The 18,621-nt window shown below is 36.7% G+C and overlaps 1 protein-coding gene across 1 annotated transcript in view; it reads right to left on the minus strand.

The window, feature by feature from the left end:
* Window positions 1-1,897: 1,897 nt before the first annotated feature.
* Window positions 1,898-18,621, minus strand: part of LOC134795704 (CYFIP-related Rac1 interactor B) — a 52,494-nt gene continuing 35,770 nt past the window's right edge. Inside the window, exons 2-4 of the mRNA XM_063767640.1 lie at window positions 17,236-17,367; window positions 9,030-9,304; window positions 1,898-3,057 (exon numbers count right to left, since the gene is read on the minus strand). Coding sequence (XP_063623710.1) covers window positions 2,793-3,057; window positions 9,030-9,304; window positions 17,236-17,367 — 672 coding nt within the window. The 3' untranslated portion in view covers window positions 1,898-2,792. The remainder of the gene's footprint in view (window positions 3,058-9,029; window positions 9,305-17,235; window positions 17,368-18,621) is intronic.

An 18,621-nucleotide genomic window follows, 5' to 3' on the forward strand; every position in this document is an offset into this window, starting at 1 on the left:
CTCGAGGCCAATTTACATTTTGAAGTCATAATGATATCTACAGCGTGGCATAAAAGAGTAAAAATTAAAGAGTGGCAACACTGTAGTGTCGTCCCTTTCAAATCAATTTATATAAAGCTATGCGCGCACGAGCGACTTTGTCGCCGCAACTTTGTGTTTTGTCTCTGTCGCACTCAAGTGCCTAAAGATACAGAGTATAAATTATGTCATTTAGCTATGATTCGTGCGTGAATTTCGCTCGTACATTTATCTAATTTACGAGTGTTAGAGCGAGCGAGACGAACGGGCGAATGGCGACAAAATTACATTTGATTACAATTGCCAATTTGACGACATGAACGCTAGATGCAAGTCAAAGGATCCTTAACCTAAGTAAAATATCATAAAACGTTGTGCCAATTGTTAAACCACTACAATTAAATTCGATTGTTTACCGTAAATTATGGTTTAATACATTTCCAATGAGATCCTAGGAAGAAAGGTACGAGTAAACATTTTTTTTTAATAAGGTAAACGTACTGCTACTTGACGCGGTCCCAGTACATGTCATCTTGAAACTTAAGTCATTGTCAATAGAGGTGATAGCAAGGTGTCATCGTTTGGGCATTAGCATGTCGAGCACTAGTAAGTTTACCTTATAGGACAGAAATTCACAACTCACGAAATGTGGCTTTGATTTGAGCATATAACAGCGGCTTTATATATTTCAAAACATGTATAATGTTTAACTTACGATAATAGAATTGAATGACAAACATAGTAAATATTCCTAATAATTATAAAAACTTGTAAACAAGTAGGACATATTACCTATGTTACGTTTTTTACATAATTATCAATGGTGAAACATATTATAAAAAATCCTTTTAAAATTACTATGATAGATAACATCAAGGCAGTGGTAGGTATATGCATAAATTTAACATTGTTAACATCTATATTAATTCAAGAAAGGCATTTCCCGACCATTATAATAGTTAATCATATCTTGTTCAAATATCACGTTTTTTTAACATGATTCAAAATTAGTCGATATTCATAATAATGCCATAAGATTAGTTTTTCACATTCACGTTTCAATTAGAAACGAACTATACGACTAATAAAAGTACATAGATATTAATAAGAACTTTGTGTCAATAAATCTATAAAATGCCTTTGAATATTATGCGATAGGAATTGTCTTGTGAGAATTTACATTTCAGTCTTAAATACAATAAAAGTAATATTGGCTTTTATTAAATAATTTTAAAAGCGGTTGTATAAATGTGTAACGTATTTTTTTATCATAATAACAATAGGTCTAGGTTCACTTAAATGGTTTTACTTGAATGTATCGGTTGAACGGTACTTAAAATCTGTGCTTAAAATAGTAATAAATATTGCACACCCGAATGTGGTAACGAATTGTAAAAGTAATTCCAAGGCATCATACAGTAAGATAAGTAGAGTAACGTAAATATAAATAATACTTGTTTCTTAATTATCTACATACTTAAATAAGGTAAATGTCGCAGCGACACTGCCCCATTGTTACATTCAATTTCGTAGGTGAGAAACTGGGTTTTAATTTAGTGTCAAACATTGGGACGTTTACCTTATTTCTTAATTTAAAGTTTTTAAAAGCTGATTTACAAGATTGCCTCTGATGCTATACAATATTGTGACGGGTCATTAACCTTGCATGTGCGGGGTAAGGGATATGATTTCTCGAGAACTAATTTCATAGGCGAATTTGCTTTTAAAGCGTTTGTGCTAACCTATGAAATTCTGTCTAAGTTTTATGTACATGTCTCAAAAATATCGAGTTTTCGACGACGTCTATATCATTTATCTATTTTGTAGTTTATTACGATGTTACATCCTTCCATCGAAGATATAGTTTGTAAAGAAGTGATTGCTTGTATAGGTGTATATCTTAAGATCCGTTCAAACAACGAATGCTGCTACAATACTATACATGGTAAAAGGTTATTACAAAACGGTGTGGTTATAAAATATCCTATTCCTGCTTAATCTAACGCGGTTGGCTAGTGTAATCTACAATGCGCAATGCATAATTTATTGGATGATGGTAAAAATTCTCGGTTTCGAATAACTAACTAGTTTTACCTTCACTTCATGCAATATATTTAAAAATATGCTGTCATTGGGGAACCATGGCAAAAATGCATTTACCGCTTAGGTACTACATATTTAAACGATGACACACATAATTTTACCCAAATACATAACATTCAATTCTTCCTATTGTAAAATTTGGGACTAAGTATTGCACAAGAAAACTAAAATTATCTTGCACTAAATAATTTCTCTGTGATTTAATTTTGGATAGGAATCTCATTAACCAACTTAAATTTAAGGAGGAGGTTCTGTATTCGGTAGTGGCTACGAGTATTTTTTATTTATGTCGTGAGTAATTTAGTGCAGAAGTTGACAAGGTTCCCCAGACAGTGTTAGACCCTAAGCGTCCGTTCACACTGGCTGTACTACAGTATTGTACAGTCGCCATGAGATATATCGGATCGGCTAAGGCCCTCACAAATATCTGAACACGCCTCTATTGTCAGGGCGTTAGAGTGCGTGTTCAGATATTGTGAACAACTTTGCCGTTCCGATATATCTCATGGCGATTGTACAGTGGTCTCGGAATACTGTTTCCGTGTCAATGAAAACAGTGTGTGAACAAGTAACGCAGCTACACTACAGCAACGTAAATGCGCCGATGAGAAATCCCCTAATTTATTGTCGATTCATTCCCCACAGCAACATGCAAGGCTGGAATGTTGACCTCACGCCGCTAGCAGCGTCTTGATATTCTTCGGCGTCGTCTGATGATTCAGGTGTTTGGTTGTATACCTGAGGGCGTTCAGCAGAGGCTCTGCCTTGGCCGGGGTCTGCTGTTGTAGGAACTTGACGCAGCCTTTGACGTCAACTGAGGAGGAGCGGCAGAAAGCGCCGGATGGGTGGACCCAGTCGTAGAGGATGATTAGGCCTACCATGACGCGGAGTACTAGGAGCGAGGTTTCTTCGCGGCTGAACTGAGCTACGAGTTTTCTGGAAACGAGAGAGTTTGAGTTAAATTTGTGGGAAGGGCAGATGGTAGAAATTTTCTTGAAAACCGGGATCTACGAATGCTTAAGGCTAAAAGATTTTAAATTCTTTAGTTAGGTAGTCATTAGGAAAGCGCTATTTAGACGCAGATCGCCGAACTTTTCCTACAACGATACTCGCATGTTTCATACAACCATTCAAAGTTTTGAAACAGTCGATAGCGCCACGCTTCGCCGCAACTTTCAGTGTGTTCTCAGCTTTAGGATAAGTTTGTTTTAAAATTGCGTAAACACTAGTGTAATAAACTGCTCCAGGCTGTGTTTTTACGCTATACTGGAATTTACAGCACAATAAAACTATGTACTTATAACGGATTCAGGTCAGCGTATCCCGTACGTGAAGCAAGCGGAAGAATTGATAAGTTTGCTATGCAAAACACGTTCATTGGCCCTCAGTAAAAATACTCTTCAATCAAAGAAAATAATATAGTACACAGGTTTATAGCAGACACAGACAAGTCTTGTTATCGCAGAAAATAATATGGTTTTTATCTTAATTGTATATCGAATTAATTGTACTTATATTGGAAGCGATATTTTTCAATGTAAAGATTTTAAATGATAACAAGAACTGTCCAGGAAGGTTCTGGTTCATTGGAGCTTTTTGGTACATAGATAATTGTAAATATACCCACCTAACAAAGACTATCGGCCCGATTCGAACTTTAGGATACGTCAAATATACGATAGCTACGATATGGATATGGATTACGCAAGGATGGTTACGATATGGATGGTTATGTATGTATGTCAGTGTCAAATGTGACGTTTCTTCAAACAAAAACGTCACTTTTGACACTGACATCCATATCGTATCTAGCCTAAATATTTTACGTATCTTAAAGTTCGAATCGGGCAGTATAGTTTGTGCGGAAAGAGAAGAGTCGTGAAATGTATTGGGCCCCATACATTCCACGACTCTTCTTGTCTTCTCTTTCCGCACAAACTATATGTGTTGAAGTCTAGTGACTAGTTGATATACGGCACACTTTTCAAAATTACTAACGACACGTTGCGTTACGTTTTTTATTTACGAAGGCCCTTCCGGAAGTTTTCCGCGAAATTTTCAATGAGAGCTCTGAACGGGCAACCATATACCTACCTAATTTAAATTCAGGCATCAAATAAAGAAACGATTTTAATAAAGGAAGCGTACGTAATCTGATCGACGGTGTGACCCGTCAAGTACCACTGACTAGTTATACTCAATAGACAGATGTTTATTGGTCGTTCCCTACAATTGAATTACAAGTAGGTAGAACCACGCAGAACCTAATAATAGGATTAGAGGCCGTGACACAATTAAGATTTTCTTAATAACGGGCAATTTGTGAATTAGTTGTTTAATTTAATATCCTAATAGAATTACAGGAAAATCTAAATATGAAGTGCAAAGGAAAATACGAAAATAGATATTAATGAAGGAAGGAAGAGTCTGTATGGTCAGTATGTATATGGTTTTAACGGTAGTTATCATTTGACAGAAAACATTTATTATGTTTATATTTAGAGCAGTGAATCAAACTCGATTCAAGTGGTTTGCCTAGGAAACGAATTGATAAAAAGTCGCTGATAATAGCAGAGAGATCTGCAGAAATCCAAACATACCTAAGTAGATATTTGAAAGTACCTATCGAATGTAAGTATCTATCTACCTATTCACGAAGACTAGTTCTGTTGTGTGTGCTCATGTAAAACAGCCGTACCTAAAAGAAACCAAATGTCCCAAATAGCATCAGTATTTGTATGCTAGTTCAGAATCTTGTTTGAACTAGGGCAATGTCAGTCAAGCAAGCGCTAGTTGATGGAAGTCTTATAAAGAGCTTCACAGATCTTGCAACAAACCGCATGCGATTTTCGATACATTGCCGACAAATTCAATGTAGATATGTACTTATCAAAAATCGCATGTGATTTGTTTCAAAGTGAATGGAAGAGAACCAGACTTATATTAAAATATAGAATCTAGCACGAACCAGTCACCGAAACTACCAACTAGCATTATTATTCACAGCATACGGCGCATTGTCACTTTCAATGGCTGGTGCCCCGTAAGGAAGCGGACAATCATGCGAGGGGCGACGCGAAATGCGTCAGGAGTGTTTGATATTTGATGATTATCAAATTTATGGTGAATTGCCTTTAATAATTACATAAGTCTTCATTTAGACGTATTTTATGGCGGTATTCATAAACGTCTGTCAGATCTAACAAGCCGTTGATAATTGTTTCTTCCTCTCTCTATTCGTCATTTTGATATTGGAATTTGTGTAAAAAGTGATAAAATTAATAGAGGTCTGTTAAGTTTTATGAACAATGGGGTAACTATATAGAGTCTGTGCGAAGAAGAGTCGTAGAATGTATTGGATCCCATACATTTGACGACACTTCTCTTTCCGCACATACTCTAACATCGACCACTTTATCTGTGCGACCAGATTAAGCAAAAACCTCTTCTTTTTCCTTCCCGTTTGATCTATTTAACGCTTTTCCTAGTCCATGCTCCTCTTCTCATCAAGTTTCTCAAGGTATCAGAACCTAAGAGCAGTCTTACTTTATTTTCTTTGCCCTTCACATTTCACAGCGTCCATGGTATAATAATATACTCCGCCTGGTACTCCATTCCGAGATTCGCGTATGACCTAACTGACACGCGCCTACGTCATCATGCTGTTTACAGGTTCTCAAACTTTGAAATGTGGGAGAATTTTAACCAACGGTGAAAATTATTTTAACGGCATTCATTTTAAGTTATTCATGTAGAAACATAGTAAAATAAAACAAATCTAATGTATTAAATTAAACTTTATTTATCTATACAAGACAAACGTTTAAAAAACTAATTCACAGTTACACATTAATTACCAAGCTTACGACGTGAAAAGTTTGGAAAACACTGCGACTGCTGACACTGAGCGAGAAGGAAATAACAATTAACACGCGTTCGACAAGGATGACGGTCAGGGCATGAAGTTATCTAGATCCGAATTGTCAAATGTGCACAGCGCTATCCTGTGTTGCCAGTAGTATAAACAGAATTACCCGAAAGTCTGAAATTTCTTTCGTGAATCGGAAGATATTGCTAACGACTAATTAAAAATGACGTGTTATTGTAAAATTTAAGCTAAAATACATATAAATGAAAATTATAAAATTATAAAGAAATATTTTAACTTATTAACCATAGGTATAATGTACCCATGTAACATGTTATGTTGAAATAAAGTGGCAATGTTATTGTGACGTAGGCCCGTGTCACTCTGGGAATGGAAGACCATGTTTTATTAGACCATGACAGCGTCAACAAACGGACAAGGACTCTATAAATAAAGTTGAAATTTTCATAATGGAGTTTGGCGAGCTTATTTGAATAAAATAAATCTAAACTGTCAAGTAAGCACGAATTCCAGACAGCGGCACTTGTTCAGAGTTATATAATAAACAGAAGAAAAGAAAACCTTTTCGGACACAAAGGGCTTCAGTTGGAATCGGAACAAAACAAGAGCACACATTTTGAATAGTTTTGTTCAAATACCTACTTAGTGGTATAGTTGGGTAATTGATAATATGAGAGCTCATAGTCCTAAACGGTCAGCTTAAAAGATTTCAACTCTAAGTTGTGTAAGCCTTTGATATGATTTGCACTATAAACACATTGGTAGTCATAACTTTCTTCTCTTTAACTCTTTCTCGTCATACTTAATTCGCGATGTCAATAGAGCTCGGGGCGCGCAGTTTCGCACAAACAGACCACACGAATGACTACTAACTATAGTTGAAAAAAATAGGATGAGTGGCCATTGAAATTATATTTTCCTGGAATCGAGTCAATGGTTATAAAAACTCGTCCAATTAAAGCGATTACTTCAACACGTGATTCAGAAATCCACAAACAGCGAAGACAGGATTCCCGCAGGCTTATTTTTAGTTTGGCAAGGAAATGCCAAATGACATGAACATACGATACGGACGATTGAGACAAGGTATGAGTCAGCGGCAAACATACATTCAAAGTTAATCTTGACGAATAATTTAACGCCCAAATGATACCAAATCAAATTTATTGAAAACAGTAAATTCAATAAAGGCGCCTACGATATCAAGATGAACGTTGAATTGTATTGACGAGTATAACGTAAAGCGAAACGGCAAGAAACTTCGTCTAAAAGTTATTTCTAGGGAATTTATGAGCTCCAATGCTCCATAATGGTGGTTCTGCACGATCATTGCATAAGCAAAACGTAGACGGTTACACTAGATATACGTCTAGCATAGAAATGTTGTCTTTCTATTTCATTCTTGTTTAATGTTTCACTAGGTATTTATTACTTTTATATATACGTATTAATATAAATTACATCAATAAGGAAGGTCAAACAGGATAAGTTTATTATTAATTTATTAGGTTACGATTTAATTAGTCTTTGAAAGTGTCATCCATAAAAGACTGCCTCCGAATTACGACCGCCGGGACTTTGTTTTCGCTGCATGGTTTTTGGCACCGACCTACATCATATCAGTGACAGTAGAATTATCATAATGTGTTTGTGTTAAAGATAGCGGCTCGGGCATATCGATATTGCGGGCGAGAAACTCGATCCGGTGTAATAAATACGCCCTTGTCGAGGCAAATGCTTGTAAGCTTGTACTATATGCAGTTAGGAAATCAGGTTTGCAGGAGAAACCTGAGATTTATGCGCTATTGTTTGAGGAGCTGGTTTATACAGCGTAAGGCTGATTAAGATTATCCACTACATTTGTGCTGCATAACTAAGGATATGTATTTTGGCGTAGACCTGGGGGTTTAGCCAAGATGACAATCGTTGATAGAAAACGCCAATCGAAACTTAAATAATGTATGGAAATTGTCACATGACTTTTCGTAGCATCTGTCATCCCGATAATTTTCTTCTATTCGTTTGACGTTTATCAATGAATTATTGTTTTATAGTATAAAAGAGATCAAATGAAGCTAAATAGAGATAAAGAAGGGGAGTTGCGGATGCAACTATCTAGCCTAGCGGATAGCTTTGTTGGGATCTATCGCTGAGTTTTATCTGTAATGCTATACGATCTTAAGCCAGTTTACTCGGTGCGCGAGGTGTCAATATCGTGGGCGTCCAATTGGATGTAAATTTGAGCATATTATAGGACGACAACCTCGACACCGCGCATACCGGGTTCACAGACGGCTCAGCCAAACCAGTACAAATGCGATCTCCCATTACGCATATTTGTTACGGATATCGAGGTTCTCGTTACGCTGGCAACTGAAAATTTGAACAGACTGCGCTCGCGAACCCGATGGGTAACACGTACACGCGTCCTGACCGTGACCCATCAAGAGTAAATTGAAACCAAAGAGAAGTACTTAACTCCAGATTTTCTCACTTATATTGAGTACCTATAATGTTTCCTCCTAAACGTTAGCAACTTAGCACTTAGCAACATATCGAATGTGTAACTTAAAAATAAAATCTTAAACCACGCGTCATAAATCCAGTAAGTACTCAAAGCGTAGATTATACATTTGATATTTGAACCCATAAATTTTGTACAGAAAACTGACACTAGGAAATTTTTTGCAGCGTTAGATTTTAAGAGTAGATATGGCTAAGTACCTACTCGAAATTAAGGAGTAAAGTAAATGATACTTACGGGTTTTCTAACATCCTTAAGCAAACTTTAGCCATTGTGCTGACCGTCTCCGTAGTGTTTTCTAAATCCTGTTGATTGTCGTTCACAAACTGACTGGTAGCCTCTGACAACACTTTTAGCATGGGCGTGGCTTGAGCGTAGAAGAGCGACATGCGGTTTGCGATGTTGCACAAGTCTAACATTAAGTTTATATTGAACAGAAGACAGAGTCTGTTTCTATACTAAGCATTACTGTTCGTAAACAATAGTGATACTTACGGGTTTTCTAACATCCTTAAACACACTTTAGCCATTGTGCTGAGCGTTTCCGTAGTGTTTTCTAAATCCTGTTGATTGTCGTTCACAAACTGACTGGTAGCCTCTGACAACACTTTGAGCATGGGTGTGGCTTGAGCGTAGAAGAGCGACATGCGGTTTGCGATTTCTGCGCTGATGTTGGATTCGTCGGGGGGTAGGTCTGGGTTGATCAGGCCGCCTCGGGATACACTGCGGCGGTAGTAGCTGAAGTCGTTTTGGATCGCTGGCGTTTTCATCTGAGAGCAAAGAAAGGGTTTTGGTTATTGTATGAAAGAGTTATATATATTAGTCAAGATTTTTTTGTATGCAATGACTAGGAAGCAAACTGATCGCCTCACGATAAATGATGAAAGGTTCTTGAGGTTTTCAGACAGATAAGGACTATACAAACATGTCAATTGCCGGTTACCGATCTTCTAAAAATTGAAAAAGACGATGACTTTGTCAGTTTAAAGGACAAATGCACATCGCCCTTAACAAAGTAGTGAGTACACACAGACCTGAGTAAATAGTATAAGTAAATAAATTACTTCGATATCTATAACTTGTGTACAGGAGCAATGTTTAAAAAAATATATGCGACAATAACATATCTTCTTTACTTAAAAATACTAATACAAATATATGTCTGTGTGCCAGCTTTTTATTATCACGCCAGAAAACAAAAAACTAATATTTGTCAAACGCAATCTTTCGGTACACATCGTGCACATACAGATGTACAGTCACCTGCAATAATATGTTACTCTTTGAAGGTCGCAAAAATATGTGACACGCTCTTATGGCTCTACAAATAAGATAGTGTCAGATATTTTTGCGGCCTTCGTTGTGTAACATATTATTGCAGGTGACTGTACATACGTAAATGTTAGAGAGTACAACAATACAAAACAAGAATTCAATTGTGTTTCATCTCTCGGTGGATTAAAAATATTAATCTTTGTTTTTTCAAATAATAAATATTAATCATTACACATAGGTTTGTGTGTAGTTAGTCTAATGATTTGATCAATACATATGCATGGGTCGTAAGAGCGATGTTTTTGCTACTATACCGCTCTTAAATTAATATCGGACTTAACACAGCCTAACAAAATGTTGAGCACCTACCTATTTTTTATATCGGTATTTAATCGACCGACTACATTACATTATTACATTTATTACACTGGTAATTCCTAGACACAAGTGCTTTGAAACCTGATCTGGTCACACTCCTGATTATTAGGTATACATTCAAAGTTACAACACCATTGTATTGTAATCCAATATTTTAAAACCATATTTGTACACGTATTCGCTGGTTACTTTAATAATCGTGTGGGCTATACTGGATCAACTGGTCGGGGCCTTTCAGTGGGTGGACGTGGGCAGACTTGAATGATCGATTACATCGTGTATTGTAAACGTTTTATTGTTAACGAAAACATTGCCCTTGTAAATAATAAATGAAATACACAAAAATATAATCCTAATTTCAACGTATTTATCTGAGAGACTCGGGATAAAGTACCTTGATTATCTCATGTATAATGGTTAAACTTAGACATGAATCAAAATAATTGCCCATAGAACTAAAATAGTAATTCTAGCTATTGTCTGCTGACAAAATTTTTTTTCTTTAGCCTATTAGTGTGCCCCACTGCTGGGCAAAGGCCTTCCCTCTTTCCCGCCACTTATCTCTGTCTAATGCACGCTCGATCCCGCCACTCCACACAAAATATATCGAGGTTGCCCCGCCATCTCCGTTTGGGTCTTCCTCTGCCCCGAGATCCATCCTGTGGGATCCAGTCCGTGGATACTTTGGACCAGCGTTCTGGGTGAATTCGGCAGATGTGCCCTGCCCAGTCCCATTTCAGCTTTGCGGCCTTCATGCCCACATCCACAATGCCAGTTTTGGAACGCAGTTCGGTGTTTCTAATACGGTCAGTTGAAAAATATAAATATATAAATATACGGTACTTCTACTCTAAGGTTCGAAGGCAAGGTTGCTACACTTGTTACTTCTTATGAAGCCTTGTAAAACTAAATGTGTAAAAGTTAGAAACTAATAGAGTTAGACCAACAGAAGTCTGCAACGATGTTGATAGCACACGCAGTGCAAGTGACATTTATACGTCATAAATTCATAGAAGTTTGACGTTTAAAATAACACTTGCACTGCGTGTGCTATCAAAATCGTTGCAGACGTCTCTTGGTTCATCTCTAAATTATTTGGTAAACACACATTGATTGAATATAAACACAATTATTTACTTTAATGATGTAATCGACAATTCAATACAACATTATTGAATTAGAATATTTAGATGGATTGATTTGTTACGATACGAACTCGTAAACATTTATATTATTGTATTGTATTAGCCAACAAGCGTCTGCGATCACAAGACAAACATTACTCACCGAAACATGGCAAAGTAATAGTATTTTATACAATCGTGATATAATAGAGAGCTTTTCAGTCGAGTACCGTGTTTAGACAACGAAGCTTGCTGAGTTGTCTAAGTAAGGTACGAGATTGAAAAGCTTGATTATATCACTATTGTATACAATACTTTTACTACGCGTCAACAAAAATAATACTTAAAACTAGTATAATCATACAAACAAACCAAACCAAAAGCTAAGATACGCGATTTACGGGAACAGCCGCGATACCTTCATACTGGTACGCGCCCCGGCCGCCGCGTTGGTCAACGACACCTTCTCGTAACTCATGAGGCCCTGGTACTTGCTCCGCGCTAAATTCAATTAATAGATAGTTGTTTTCTCGATTTCGGCCACCGTAGCCTATGGAGACTAACAAGCAACGCTAAGTGGTTTTCGTAGTCAATGGATGTTGCTATTTTAAGGGTATCACATGCGCGTTTCTGACTTATGAAGCAATTGTTTCTACTATACAACCTAAAATGAATAATTATTTTGAGCTATGGTTTTGTTTCGTCCTCTTGATCGCGGCGAGCTGTGATTGGTCAATTTCATTATAGTTGACTAAACTGTATCGATATGAATATTATAGTTGAGTTGGGAGCCCATACATTAAAAATACCCAATTGCAGTTTGGTATAAGAAATCTTAATTCAAGAATTACAGTCGACGAGTAGAAAAACTATCATTAGCGAATTGTACCTCTAGAAAGTCGGCCTTCTGCTGACCTTGCATGCTTTAGTCACACTTATTATCCCATGAAAAATTCGATACCTAAGGTTTTTATAGGTTTTCTTTTGGCGGAAACACGTTTTGTTTACTTTGAAGGAACGCGCGGGTTTTCTGGGTTCCATTCGTAATTCATTGGCTTCGATGGATTGAGCTACGCTTGGTTAAATGTTTTTTCACATCACCTATTCGAAAAAGGGCTTTTTCTTCCCCGCTAGGAGTGATCAAAGTGGCACTTTTCTTTCCTGCTAGGAGGGATCAAACTTGTACTTTTCTGTTCTAGGACACGATTTTTTCTTTCTTGAATAACAATTTTTTTTTGGTCAAATAATACATATTTTCTTTTTCAATACGTGCCCGTCTGGAGCCTTTACCTATTTTAACACCTAAAATTCGTCGTCACTAAATTGATGGTGATAATTCATGTACTGTTTGTTTATGACGACCGGTCTGGCCTAGTGGATAGTGACCCTGTCTGCTAAACCGATGGTCCTGGGTTCGAATCCCAGTAAGGGCATTTATTTGTGTGATGAACACTAATATTTGTTCCTGAGTCATGGTTGTTTTCTATGTATATAAGTATGTATTTATCTATACAAGTATGTATATCGTCGCCTAGTACCCATAGTACAAGCTTTGCTTAGTTTGGGGCTAGGTTTGATCTGTGTAAGATGTCCCGTAATATTTATTATTTATTTATTTATTACAGTCTACCCTCTATCACACATTCTTTTTTTTAATCTAACTTGTAAATAGAAGGCATTCAAACTGATTGCAGAATAGATTGCCTTTGTTTCGTTTAACCCGCGAGTTAATCGAATCGAATCCGATAGTCTAGTATTGCATTTCGCATAGGAATGATGAAGATAGTATTTTCTAATAGGTTTCATGGCTACTGTAAATGTATTGTTTACAAAAAGTGACGTTTGATTGATTTGAATGACAAATTTCAAAATGAATGACAACTAATTATTACGGTAGCGAATACTATCGGCGACTATATATGTAATTAGGTTATAAGTTTGTCACTAAGATTCATTAGCGATGCCACTTACAACTTAACCAGGATTACAATCAAATGATAATTACTAAATTAGGTTAAAACTACAGAATGCCTAATTATTTTTTCGGTAAACTAATGCATATTTAAACCCGAATTCAAAGTAAGGCTTGCCTACCGTTCCTCAGTTTCGGAAGTTTGTTGAAAACAAAATATTTATTTTGGGCATACTGCCCCAGGCCCAGGGGGGTGATTTGAGGGAAAACTGCGAGCCCAACTGTAATGAGCAACTTGAGCAAGTTGAGTTTGATTTCTTACCTAGCAGTTAAAAAGTAGAATATATTAAGTAAAATAAAAAAGTGTGTGGTTATGATTACATATTATATATTTAGTACCCTATGATATGACCTATGTTATTCACATCACAACAGGCTTTACAGGCTATAATGCGAACATCTAAAATCTATATTTCGTTAATGTCTCTCTATCGCTCTTGTGTATACTAGTGATACCTAGAGTAGCATATACCGAAATTTCGATCTTCTAAAAGAAATAGACACATATATATGTTATCCGACATTATATACTAAACTCAAACAGAATTTTAACCTTACTCTAAACAGGAAATACGGCTTAATAATGTCGAAAAGAGCAATTTTCAAATGCTGGCAGATGCTTGTTTCCTCCTATCGTATGAGTCAGGGAGCAACGACTTCGTGGCAGGGTCAGATGGGCCCACGTTACTGATTGCCATTTGTTCAGATAACGTTCTAATGTGTAGGTATTTATAATAGAATTAAACATAAGGTGTGATTTATATGTAGGTGTCCGCAGTCCAACTTAGGGGCTGTCCATAAATTACGTCATCGATTTTTGACGATTTTTGACCCCCCCCTCCTATAATCATCCAAAAATCAGGGCTAGAAGGTTCTTGATATTTGGAGCAGCAATATGTTATAGCTAAGTTGCTAACCACACCTACTTTCTTTCTTTTTTTTAAGTAAAAGGGGTGCTATTTTGCGGACAATGGAGCGAGTATTTTTCATTGTCAGGTCCTCTAAACTATGTTAATTAAGTTAGGTAATTAGTCCCCATATTCTTTTTTTTTTTTTTTCATTTATTAAAGTTCTAAACAATTAAATGAATCGCAGAGTTTCATGTTTCTTAACTGCTAAGCCAAAAATGGCTTGTTTACAGCTAGAGTTCGGACTAAATGCACTACATAGGTATGTTATGAAATTGTACACATGTTACATTAAAGTTACGTTTTATAAAATATATTCATAATTCCTAGATGATAACAGGTATTTTTTTACATCTTTAGTTGATTCAGGATTGGATATTATGAAATAACTGGTATTTGAACGGCTATCAAAACTATCAAAAGTGATTTCACTTTCAAACGTTAATTTCGACAAATGATCTAATAGATTGACAGTCCTTTGTTATATTTACATAAATATTCAACGTCAATAATTTGTCAGTTTAGATATGGAGACGTATTAGTTATTATGATAAAAGTGAAATCGAAAAAGTATTGTAGGATGAAGGCTACATGTTTATATGTACCTATGTAATTTATTATCTATATGCATAGCATACTAACTATACATTACATATAACGTACCTGTATACGTATGTTCCTAAAGAGACATACATATATGTGCGTTGCCGTCGATTAATCTCGATTCTACATGACGAATGTAAATTCAACAACGAATATTCCAGAGATACACTACAATCAAGTTTCACTCGAGTGAATTCTAACAGTACCATTTGTAAACAACAGTAAATAGCCCCGTAAATAAGGATAATCAGCTCGTTCGCAGTCCTTTCGACATAAAGGATCCTACAATGCAAGCTTTATCGTAACTCATGACAATATTCAATGGTGTCACAGTCAGAAATATCGGAGCGGCCGACATGCTCACATTTCTCCGAACACGCGTCTATGCTCAAATCGGTAGAGTGCATGTTCAGAATATTTGAGCACCTTGGCCGCTTAAATATCTGATTTGAATTGCTGTTAAGTGAGGGTTGACTAGTAACAATACTTCTAAAAACTATAACTCTGATTTTGACCGCTCGTTTAGGCATTTTTACGTAAAAGTATAAAATACATAAAGAATAACTTTGACACCATGAAGGTACAATACAATAAAATGTACAATCATTATACCATAACGCGGTAATCTCAAATAGGTACCTACACGCATAAATACGATTATTCTGATGATGATGATTCTGATTCTGACATAACGTCAGTTTCTCTATCGTTTCTCGAATGGATTGTCAACATGCGTGACTTTGACAGCGCGATAACTCCCACTTTTTATTGTTGTGTCATTGTGTCATTCGATATCGGCAATGTGGTATAGGATGTATTTAATTTACGCAACGTAAACACGGTAGGGTGGCAGATATGCACGATAAATAGAGTATTTTATTACTTTGTTTGGGTTTACATTGCAATAAGCGACGGTCTCCGTTTTTAGCTTGGGCAATATATGCTTTCGTATGTCTATTTGGATGATTTTCTCTATAGGTCGCTTTTCTCAACCGATAGGTACTCGTGAAACTTTGTGAGCAAGTTTGACAATCATACAGATTTGGTTATCGATTAAGTTTTTTTTTCTAAAAGGTGGATGAGGTTCGCATAGGTATTTTAACTTTAAACATTAAACGTTTTTTAAATTATGAAACATAGTTATATAACTTTGTCGTAACTTAAATCTAAAACGCTTGGCGGAAAAAACGCGTACGGTCTAATGATTATCAGTAGTGTCCGGAGTAACGGTGGCAAATTTCACACAGAAGGTAATGGAGTCACCTAAGTATTTTTATGATTAAACAAATAACGATTAAATGATTAATTTTGTATAATAGTAGCAACTAATAATAAATTATCTTGCGAGCATACATAGGTAATATTTTATCAAAATATTAGTCACTACAAAAAATTACTAGACTAAGAAGTAATAATATGATATATTCTTTTCTAGGCCATTGAACTACAATCGAGGACTGGAAAATTATGTATATTATATCGATGGTGACATTTGTTAAGAGAAATTGAATAATAACCCAAAACATTTACGACATAACATTTGGATGTTCCTGAAATCGCGTTTTATAAAAATAAGTTCTAAGTACTTACTTCCAATTTACGAGTACCATACTAAGTACTTTAGGTAAATGAATAATTTATTTATTCAATCTTAAAAAAATAATTGTAAAAACGACTCCATTACCCTCTGTGTGAAATTTGCCACTGCTACTCCGGACACTAATTATCAGCTACCAAAGGACCCCCTTTAAGCCGACCACTGACTAACAGTCCGCCAGACGATATCGGCCGGTCAGTTGTTCGGAACTGTCAAATTTTTGTTCTACCTGACAGGCCGATATCGTCCGGCGGCCTGTTAGTCAGTGGTAGGCTTTACAGTCCCTGTACATTTTTTCGTCCTACAATTAACTATGTAATGTAAGTATACATTTAGGACTAGATTTAAGTAGAAGATTTCACAAGGCCGACTCAGGACTCAGCCGAGTGCGAAGTGCAAACATAATAGAAATCCAGGCCAGTCCATCTCTAGATGGCCACATTGTTTTAATACGAGCTTATTCTACACTCATGGGCCAATTCGAGGTTTAGTTATTCGATCTGTTTCCGATATGATACTGTTCTGTCAGTGTCAAAAGTGACGATTTGGGTTGAAGGAATATCACTTTTGACACTGACAGATCAGTATCACATCGGAAACAGATCGAATAACTAAAATTCGAATTGGCCTGCTAATACAGTCAGCAGCAGAAGTTGCTAAGCGGGCGAAGTGTTCAAAATTACTTTAACACGCTCTTTTCTCTTAACAATAAAGTCGCGTCAAGATCATTTTGAACACCTCGCCCGCTTAGTTGCTGTGCTGACTATGTTAGTTATGATGGGCTGGAATGGAATGTTACTTTCCTCTATATATTTGTTGATTTTGTCAAGTTGGAACTACGCACCTTGTATTCGTCGAACTTGAGCACAAACTCCAGTATTTCAGCGAACTGTTTGACGAGGGCCTGCTGCTGCTCGAGGTGCTGCGTCGGACTCATGGCGCCGCCGACCAGTGAGCCCAATAACCGCGGCACTACCTGAGGACAATCAATATTTACGTTAGGATTTTGTTTAAAGGACAGTCAGCAGCAGAAGTTGCTAAGCGGGCCAGGTGTTCAAAATTACCTTGACACGCTCTTATTCTCTTAACAATAAAGTCGCGTCAAGATCATTTTGAACACCTGGCCCCCTTAGCAACTTTTGCTGCTGACTGTACCATCACGCTCCGCGATTGTTGCGCCATTTAGGGTCCTAGCTAAATTGGTTGCTCAATACTTACGCTATAGAATTTCCAATTTAGCAAGACTCCTAAATGGCATAACAATCCCGTGTAGTAGGTAAAGGTAATCGTAATGATTTTATTGTAAACAACACAGGATCAGATAAAATTTACAGAATTTGACCTCAACAATGGCGAACTTATCCCTAAAAGGGATCTCTTCCAGCTAACTTTCGAGTAGATAAGTGGAAAAACGAATTAGATTTAATAGAAAGAAATAAAGAAACTAAACATGGGTGACATAAAGCTGAAGTAAGTATTTTTGGCCTTAAATACTATATAATATATTAGCTAAAATATTACAACAGCATTATCCATGTCTTTAGGCCTGTGCACACCAGCTGCGTGTGCGTGACGTGCACGTGCGCTTGTAGTATACAGATCCTTATGAGAGACGGCACACCGCTTGCGTGACGTGTTATGTGCGTATTAATGCGGCTCCAACATTTTAGCGCACGCGCACGTGCACGTCACGCACACGCAAGCCTGTGCACACCGCAAAGGCCTTTACTCTAAGTTTTGTTTTTTGTTATTGACACAATCACAGACTGCGGCCACAATCTGAATGGATACGACATAAAATCGCAAAAATATCTGGATCATCTGGACGCAGTGCTCCAAAGAATTGCAAAAAGTGCGATACGTCAGAAAACGACCTACATCGCCGTATTGGGTCAACTCGTTATCCTACGTGGGGTTCCGATTTGCCTCAAAAAGTCCGCATAGAGCTTTCATCACAGCGGAGGCTAATCCGCTTTTACGTAGCTTCCATTTTGTCTTACATTTCTTATTTTCATTTCGGAGGGTTCTTTGTGTTTAATGTGCGGTGTTTCGGATAGATTTGTATTTTTTGGCTGCCAAAAAAGCAAGGATTAACAGTGACTATTATGCTTCTTAACTTTAATTACGTTTTTGGGTGCGTTTTACATTAATCTTGACATTTGTTGTTTATGCAAGTATGATAAAAATTTACCTCGTAGTAGATGGTATTAGTATAGTATTCGATATGTAG

The sequence above is a fragment of the Cydia splendana genome, chromosome 12, assembly GCF_910591565.1.
Source record: "Cydia splendana chromosome 12, ilCydSple1.2, whole genome shotgun sequence".
In the NCBI taxonomy this organism is placed as follows: Eukaryota; Metazoa; Arthropoda; class Insecta; order Lepidoptera; family Tortricidae; genus Cydia; species Cydia splendana.